Below are 8571 nucleotides of genomic sequence, written 5' to 3' on the forward strand. Positions count from 1 at the left end.
TTGGCTGGATGGATGGTTGGTTGGTTGGATGGATGGATGGATGGATGGATGGATAGATGGATGCTTGATTGGCTGGATGGATGGTTGGTTGGTTAATTGGTTGGATGGATGGATGGATGGATGGATGGATGGAAGGAAGGATGGATGCTTGATTGGTCAGAAGGAATGCTTGATTGGCTGGATGGATGGTTGGTTGGTTGGATGGATGGATGGATGGATGGATGGATAGATAGATGGATGCTTGATTGGCTGGATGGATGGTTGGTTGGTTGATTGGCTGGATGGATGGTTGGTTGGTTGGATGGATGGATGGATGGATGGATGGATAGATGGATGCTTGATTGGCTGGATGGATGGTTGGTTGGTTGATTGGCTGGATGGATGGTTGGTTGGTTGGATGGATGGATGGATGGATGGATGGATAGATGGATGCTTGATTGGCTGGATGGATGGTTGGTTGGTTGATTGGCTGGATGGATGGTTGGTTGGTTGGATGGATGGATGGATGGATGGATGGATAGATGGATGCTTGATTGGCTGGATGGATGGTTGGTTGGTTGATTGGCTGGATGGATGGTTGGTTGGTTGGATGGATGGATGGATGGATGGATGGATAGATGGATGCTTGATTGGCTGGATGGATGGTTGGTTGGTTGATTGGCTGGATGGATGGTTGGTTGGTTGGATGGATGGATGGATGGATGGATGGATAGATGGATGGTTGATTGGCTGGATGGATGGTTGGTTGGTTGATTGGCTGGATGGATGGTTGGTTGATTGATTGGCTGGTTGGTTGGTTGGATGGATGAATGGATGGATGGATGGCTGTTTGGTTGTTTGATTGACAAACGTCATATATTGATTAACTGTATCCAGGTGCTCCTGGTCCAAAGGGTTTCAATGGTGAAGCTGGACCCTCAGGACCAAAAGGTACTGTAACTTTTTGTTCAATTCAATTCAATTCAATTCAATTCAATTCAATAAGAATTTATTGATCCCAAAGGGAAATCAGAAGTTTTAACTCATTTAACTAAATGTCCGTTCTGCAGGTGACCGAGGAGCTCCAGGGGTGCCAGGAACCAAAGGGGATCAAGGAGAAAGAGGACCACGTGGACCAGCAGGTCTGTCTCACACATCCAGACCTCTWAAACACACCTTAGTCTTTCAGCAGTCTCGCTAAAACCTGTCCACTGGTTCAGGAGATAGGTTGTCCCCCTTTGCTAAAGTTAAAGTTTATTTGAAGGTGAACCTGGAACATCTGGACCACAAGGCCCATCAGGACCAATGGGGTCAAAAGGAAGTGCAGGTGAGAAGAACCTTCTTGGAGAAGTTCTGCAGAACATCTGACCCACATGGTGTCGTTAACTCATGTGTTTGGCCTGAAGGTGAAACGGGCTCCATGGGACCTCCTGGTGCTAGAGGACCACCAGGACTTCCTGGTGATATTGGTCCTCCAGGTACAGACTCAGCTTTCAGAGTTATTTCAGGTTTTAAATCACTTCACWAAAATAAAAACAGTTTTCTAATGTTCCACCCTGCTGGGTCTCCAGGTTCTCCMGGGCAGCAGGGACCTCCAGGTGAGAAAAGAAGCCTCAGATCTTTTTTACTTCCTGAAGCTCAGAGTTTTTATTTGACCTGTTCTTGATGCAGGACTCGCAGGAAACCCAGGACAGCCTGGCAGCAAAGGTACCAGACTGCAAAAATAGCTTCTGTACAGGTTCTAAAACTAATGTTTGTTTCAAATATTCCTCCTCAGGTGAACCAGGATCACCTGGGAAAGTCATCGGTCCAAGTAAGAACACTTCTGGTTCTGACGTCGTGTTTAAACCCAGCAGGACTTAATAAAACTGGGTTCTGTACCGTCTCCTTCTTTATAGTTACTTCTGATACTGTGGCCATCCCTGGACCTCCAGGACCATCTGGGCCTCCGGGTCCTGCAGGACTTCCTGGTTTATCTGGTCCCATTGGTCCTGCTGGWGTTCCAGGACAACCAGGTGACTCCAGATCCGTGGCAAATATCTGAGATAAATAAGGCAATTATCTTTGACTGAACTATTTGRTGCTAAATTATTTATTTAGGTCCAAAAGGAGATTCTGGGGAGAAAGGAGATAAAGGAGAGCAAGGTCAACGTGGTGAACCAGGTAACCGCCTACTATTAGCTCTTGGATGTCGACGTTTGCTGACTTCTAGTGGTGTCATTTGTCATAAAACTTTATTTGTTTCAGGAGCCGGACCTGCAGGTCCACCAGGACCACCAGGTCCTCCAGGACAAGCTGGTCCTCAGGGTCCTCCTGGTATGTAAATATGAAACAGGAGCATCACAGTGCTTTAACGTGAACTGACCATGTTGTTGTTGTATAGGTGAAGGTAAACAAGGTCCTCCAGGCCGTAGAGGACCACCTGGAGAGCCAGGTAAGCCTGAACCCTGCTTCAAAGAGAAACAAATGTATCGTCAGCATGACAATTTTAAAAAGTTTGCTTTTCTGTCTCAGAGTTTTAAAAATTTTTGTGTCCCAAAAGGTGTTGGTGACCCTGGACCTCCAGGGAAGAAGGGAGAGCCRGGCAGCTTTGTGCCCACATCAGGTTGATAAAAACAATCATTCAGATAAACTCCAGGTTGATCACAGATTATAAAATATGGATGACCTTTTAACTCATGTTTTTTATCAGAAACCTTCTTTGCCGGACCACCAGGACCTCCAGGCCCACAGGGTCCACCAGGTAGGTTCAGTGTAGATTCTTTAAAACACGCAGCAGCAGCAACTGGATSAGGAGTTCCAGGTTCTGAGAACTTTGATTTATTTTTAGGTGACGAAGGACCTCAAGGCTACCAAGGTGAGAAAATCTGTTTATTTATCATAAAAAAAAATGTGATTTATTATCTTTAACGACAAGCTTTTATCCTCAGGAGAGCCGGGACAGCCTGGTCTTCCAGGAGAACCAGGAGTTGGTAAGAGKACAAAATAAATCGTTGTTATTATTTTGATAATGAACCTTCAGGTTTTGAGTTTTAATCACTGGTTTGGTTTCTATCTTCAGGTTTCCCTGGACCTCCTGGTCCAGAGGGACCACAAGGACCTAAAGGTAAATCCAGGTCTTTGAAGGATCTTTCTAAAAGTAKATTTGACCTCTTTTAAGTTTGTGTTTTTATGTTTGTCTTTCAGGAGATCCTGGAATCCAGGGAGCTGAGCCTGGTAAAAAAAATAAAATAAAAAAATAAAAAAAACAACATTTCGATTTGATTTACAAGGTTTTTGCAGCATTATCGTTAACGAGTTAATTTCCCGATGGTTTTCTTGAGAAAACCATCCGTCCGTTTTCTTCCTCTTATCTTGGATCGGGTCTTGGGAGCAGCAGCCTAAGCAGAGACCCAGACTTCCCTCTCTCTTGGGCCAGCTCGTCAGGGGGAATCCCAAGGTGTTCCCAGACCATAGTCCCTCCAGCGTGTCCTGGGTCTTCCTCTGGGCCTCCTCCCAGTGGGACGTGTCCAGAACACCTCACCAGGGAGGAGTCCAGGAGGCATCCTAACCAGATGAACCACCTCAACTGGCTCCTCTGGACGTGGAGGAGCAGCGGCTCTACTCTGAGTCCCTCCTGGATGACTGAGCTTCTCACCCTATCTCTAAGGGAGAGCCCAGACACCCTGCAGAGGAAACTCATTTCAGCTGCTTGTATCTGTGATCTCCTTCTTTCAGTCACTACCCAAAGCTCCTGACCATAGATGAGGGTAGGAACGTAGACAGACTGGTAAATCGCTTCACCATGGTGGAAAACCATGGAAAATAATTATATGCAGAAAATGGCCGCTCTCAGCTTACGTTACGTTCATTGAGGCATTTATGAGGACTATAAAACCAAATTAAAAGTTAAAATATAATTCAGAATAATCTAAAAACTGATAGAAAAAACAGAAGGATTTTAATTGTAAAAAGAAAATTTAATGTGTTTGAAGGTCTTGGTGACATCTAGTGGTCGTTACAGGAACTGCATCTTAAAGCAAAATGTTGTTTCAGGTAGCTCATATATTCCAGGCCCACCTGGTCCACCAGGCCCACCTGGTCCACCTGGAACTGAACCGGGCAATGTGGGCCAGTACATAGCAGACTATCTTCAGAGTAAGTCTTCCTTTGGCGTTTGTTGTTTCTGAAACACAGATAAAACCAAAAACTAAGACAGGATCTCTGAACCTCAGGTGARGGCATCAGACAGTACCTGGCTGGGCCTCCTGGGCCTCCTGGACCTCCAGGGGAACCAGGATCTTCTGGTCCATCAGAAGATGGACTTGTGGATGATGTTGCCAGCAGAGTCATCGCCTACATTCAGAGTATTTCATCAAATTGTTACATTTTCATTGAACAGAATGTTTGTTTGTTAGTGCAAAAAAACTATTTTTTGTTTATTTAGGTTCAGGTTCAGGAGCCCCTGGTCCTCCTGGTCCACCTGGACCCGTCTCCGTCAATGACATCATCAATGTGTTGCAGCGTGAGTCTCTGACAGAAAATAAACTCGTTATTTTTGTAATAATAACCCAAACTTCAGATCCAGTAAATAAACGCAGCAGGTTTTAACCTCAACTGTCTCRAGGAGAAGACGTCAGGGCCTACATTACAGGTCCACCTGGTCCACCAGGACCTCCTGGAGGTCCAGGTTTTGGTGGCTACCCCTTCAACACCCAGGATCTTGCTGAACGGGTCTACAGTCTGATGAACGGTGAGGATTTCTGCTGGCTTTATCTGTGACCTGAAAGTTTTGTGCTCCTGTTTGATTCTGGTCCTGTCTGTCACCAGAGAGGGGGGTGTCGGGTCCTCCTGGACCTCCTGGGCCTCCTGGACCCCCTGGAAACCTGTTAGCAAGTAAGAAACACAACAATGATGTAAACAAACCAGATCCAGGTCTTTTAGATGAGCGAGAGGATCAACTCACGTTTGTTCCTGTCTTCATCCAGCTGGATTTCAATCCCTTGTTGGCCCTCCGGGACCTCCTGGTGCACCAGGTACTCCTGGACCACAAGGTCCGCCTGGACCACCTGGAACTCCAGGATTTGGGAGCTACGTCAGCTCAGATATTCGTGATTACCTGCAGAGTGAGTTCCAGCAGATATTTAAATATGTCAGACCAGACCATCAAAAACTAAAAACCATGTGTCCAGAACCTGATCCAGGTCCTGTAGAGACCTCCTCCTGTTTTCTGCAGGACTGTCTCAGTCTCTGAGGAAGAGAGGTTTTTAATTACATGAAGAGAGAACAAAACGTTTCTGTTGCTTCCCTGTAGGTGTTTCCTTTAGAGGCCCTCCAGGACCCCCTGGACCTGAGGGCCCCCCTGGTCCCATTGGACAGATGGTCTCGTTTACAGACCCCATAGCTGGAGAGAAGCTGAAGGCTGAACGAGAGGAATACGTCCGGAGTGAGTTTCAGAGATTTTACTGACTCAGAATTGAGAGCTGAGTCCTGAACCTGAGAGAAAACCCACCAATGCAGAGAGAGAACACGTAAACTCCACCCAGAAGGTTCAGGAGGCGAACCTGTGACCTTCTTATTGTGAGGCGACAGCTGCAGCCGCTGCTCCACCGCCTCACTTTAAGCCAGTTTTACTTTCATTTAATGAAACAAGTTTTGTTTTTGTTCCAGCTGAAGACGGTCTGAGCAGAGCCATGTTTGGACTTCCTGGTCAACCAGGACCCCCAGGACCCCCAGGACACAAGGGAGAGCCAGGTGTTCCTGGTGACACCCCCYACTACTCCATCTTGGCTGGAAAAGTAACTGATTACATCAAAGGTTGGTGATTTAAATGAATAAATTTGTAAACATATTAAACCATAAACTTTAAACATCTCTGTCTTCATCTGCAGCACACGGTCTTCTGGAGGACATTGTACAAGGACCTCCAGGACCACCAGGACCCCCAGGTCCCTCAGGGAACAGCAYATGGTCCAGTTCTCATGGAAACAGCACAGAACTGATAGAATTAATTAAAAGTGAGTGAAAACTTGCTTGAGTAAATCACATTCAAAGACACTTGTATGGGATCAATCTTGTTTCAGCAGGAAGTGAATTTGAATTGCTCAGATTGAATCTGAATGTTCATAATTTGAAATTGAATGCATTGGTTTGAAAATGAATTTTACTAATTTGAAACTGAATTTAAAGTTTTGTATCTGAATTAATTTGCTTTGAAACTGTATTTTGGTTTATTAAAAATTCTGTTTGACTACTTTCACTTTCAGTTCCATAATTCAGATTTTTGTGTCACATCCTGGTCCTTGAGAAAGCCAGGCAGAGTAATCAAACACAGATCCACTGATTTATGTTTCACTTTGGTGAAGTTTCCCTTCTGGATGTAACAGAGTTGATGCAATCCACTGTAAAAGTGACAAAAACACACAAAGTTATTTTATTGCAGTGATTAATTTGACCTATATGTAGAAAATGTTACATTTACATCACATCATGGATCAGTCAGCAGCAGCATCTGATCAATGTGATGTTTTAGCTACTAAAATGATGTAACTTCTTCAGTTTGCTGAAATAGATAAGAAAACAATCATTTTTATAWATTAAAATGTAAATGAAAGTTAATATTTTGTTTCTGTATAACATCTCTCCTCCACAGACCATGGAGCCATTGTGGGACCACCGGGGAGACCAGGACTGAAAGGGGAGGCGGGACATCCTGGACCGAAAGGACCAAAAGGTCAAATTTATTGTAGAATCTTTGAAGAACGTTCAGGATTATGTGTTACAAGTGTTTAAAGTCTCATCAACAGTTTTGACATTGTTTGTATGAACGCAGGTGAACGAGGCCTTCCTGGAGCTCAGGGACCCAAAGGTGACAGAGYTCAGTTCTGGTTTGGTTCCTGTCCACACAGAAACCCACAAATATAAATAATAATTTAAGAGTTTTTCTGCCAGGGTTCATTTGAGGTTTAACTCTGACTTGTCTGAACTTCTTGTTTCAGGAGAATTCTCAGTGACAGCGAAGAGGAGGAGGAGCGCTGGATTTTGACCTTTGACCTCCCTGCAGGATCCTGTACAGATGTTTTACTTCATGGTTGTATTTTTGTACTTTAAAGAGTATTTTTTACCCTGGTTGTATTGATGATGTGTACTGAGGGCTTTTAATGTGGTGATGTTTTATGTTGGGACTGAATTAACTGTCTGTTTTAGCCTGTTGCTGCGTTTTTTGATGTGATTTTGTGTGAAAACACAGGAAGCTCTTTCATTTGAAAATTTATTTACATATATAATCAACAGGAAGAGAAAACTTCTATAAACTACACGTTTTTTAAAAAAAAAGATGCTTGATGATTCTTGGTTTTGAATCAACAGAAATTGAAGACGGCTGAAACTTTTCTGTATAAATAAAGATTTTTCTTTATGGTGCGCAGAACACCTAAACCCACAGCAGCCAATCAGGAAGCAAACGAGATGAAGCAGGAGCCAATCAGAGGTCAGGATTGCCCAAACCAGTCAGGTCCTTTCAAAATAAAAAAATACAAAGATTTTCTTTGTATTTTAGTTTAAATACAAAACTATTTGACAAAACTTCAGTTTCAGAATCTCYGAGTCTTTAAAGGCGTTTGGATCTGAAGCACTACGGCTAAAACTACCAGATGAAACAAAAACTCTCAAACTTTTCTGGTAACAAAATATTTTCAGAATAAGAAGAAAAAAAAGTTGTTTTTTTTTGTCACTGCTGCGTTTTCCTTCATCTTATAGAGGCGTGATTTTTATTTGACACAAAAACCCAAACCTTTAACAAACAAAAAGACTGAATAAACCGTGATTCAAACCAGCTGCGTTCAAGGCTGAAGGTAGAAAAAATAAACACTGCATTCATCTCATGAAGACGATTTGAACATCTCAACCTGAAACATCCAGGATTTCATGAAGATTTTCTGCGTCTCTATGTCGAACCAGAAACAATAAAAACGGAACGAGACGAGAATCTGTGCCGCCATTTTGCAAAGAGCTACAAGTGGCAGGGTGGGCATGTTTAATAATTACAGGTACCGTATTTTCCGGACTAAAAGCCGCACTTTTTTTTTTTTCTCCACAGTTTGACTTGTCCTGCGACTTATACACCGGAGCGACTTATAGTCCAGAAAATATGGTAATTAACCTAAACTCAGTAAAACGGTTCAATGTTTGTCACATTGCACAAGTTGACCAAATGAACAAAACTGATTAAAATTTGTTCAGAAATTATTTTTCTTTTAAAACCAACAGTTTGGATAAACTGTTTAACTTTAAAAACAGTAAAAGTTATAAATAATGTAAAAAAAGTGATCAGTGAGTTTCTCTCCTCTGAACCATTGATCTGTATTACTGGACTGGATCACGTGACTTACRGCGTGACGCACAGGTGCCATTTCTCTGCACTGAGTTTTGACTCGGGAAAATTCACGAATGCTGGTATTAATCAGATGCAGCCGTCGGTCACGTAAGGAATATCAAAAASGGATGCAATATTTTGCCATAAATTGTTAACACTACAACAACAACATCACAGATCAAGGTTATCACATTTTACAGGTCATTAAAATATATTTTATTTAAAAAAAATATATTTTA

The 8571-nt window shown here is 43.0% G+C and overlaps 1 protein-coding gene across 1 annotated transcript in view; it reads left to right on the plus strand.

Moving 5' to 3' along the window:
* The window catches only part of LOC106536151 (collagen alpha-1(XVII) chain), a 35832-nt gene extending 28483 nt beyond the window's left edge, over positions 1–7349 (plus strand). Inside the window, exons 43-71 of the mRNA XM_014033350.1 lie at positions 877–930; positions 1050–1125; positions 1244–1306; positions 1386–1457; positions 1551–1577; positions 1651–1686; positions 1757–1792; positions 1878–1994; positions 2080–2142; positions 2227–2295; positions 2363–2413; positions 2522–2584; positions 2672–2722; positions 2810–2836; positions 2910–2951; positions 3041–3085; positions 3166–3195; positions 4015–4116; positions 4194–4325; positions 4406–4483; positions 4586–4711; positions 4789–4854; positions 4947–5084; positions 5273–5404; positions 5629–5775; positions 5850–5975; positions 6611–6691; positions 6791–6833; positions 6955–7349. Coding sequence (XP_013888804.1) covers positions 877–930; positions 1050–1125; positions 1244–1306; positions 1386–1457; positions 1551–1577; positions 1651–1686; positions 1757–1792; positions 1878–1994; positions 2080–2142; positions 2227–2295; positions 2363–2413; positions 2522–2584; positions 2672–2722; positions 2810–2836; positions 2910–2951; positions 3041–3085; positions 3166–3195; positions 4015–4116; positions 4194–4325; positions 4406–4483; positions 4586–4711; positions 4789–4854; positions 4947–5084; positions 5273–5404; positions 5629–5775; positions 5850–5975; positions 6611–6691; positions 6791–6833; positions 6955–7003 — 2142 coding nt within the window. The 3' untranslated portion in view covers positions 7004–7349. The remainder of the gene's footprint in view (positions 1–876; positions 931–1049; positions 1126–1243; positions 1307–1385; positions 1458–1550; positions 1578–1650; positions 1687–1756; positions 1793–1877; positions 1995–2079; positions 2143–2226; positions 2296–2362; positions 2414–2521; positions 2585–2671; positions 2723–2809; positions 2837–2909; positions 2952–3040; positions 3086–3165; positions 3196–4014; positions 4117–4193; positions 4326–4405; positions 4484–4585; positions 4712–4788; positions 4855–4946; positions 5085–5272; positions 5405–5628; positions 5776–5849; positions 5976–6610; positions 6692–6790; positions 6834–6954) is intronic.
* Positions 7350–8571: the final 1222 nt, after the last annotated feature.

This window comes from Austrofundulus limnaeus, unplaced genomic scaffold (assembly GCF_001266775.1).
Source record: "Austrofundulus limnaeus strain Quisiro unplaced genomic scaffold, Austrofundulus_limnaeus-1.0 Scaffold1704, whole genome shotgun sequence".
Taxonomy (NCBI): Eukaryota; Metazoa; Chordata; class Actinopteri; order Cyprinodontiformes; family Rivulidae; genus Austrofundulus; species Austrofundulus limnaeus.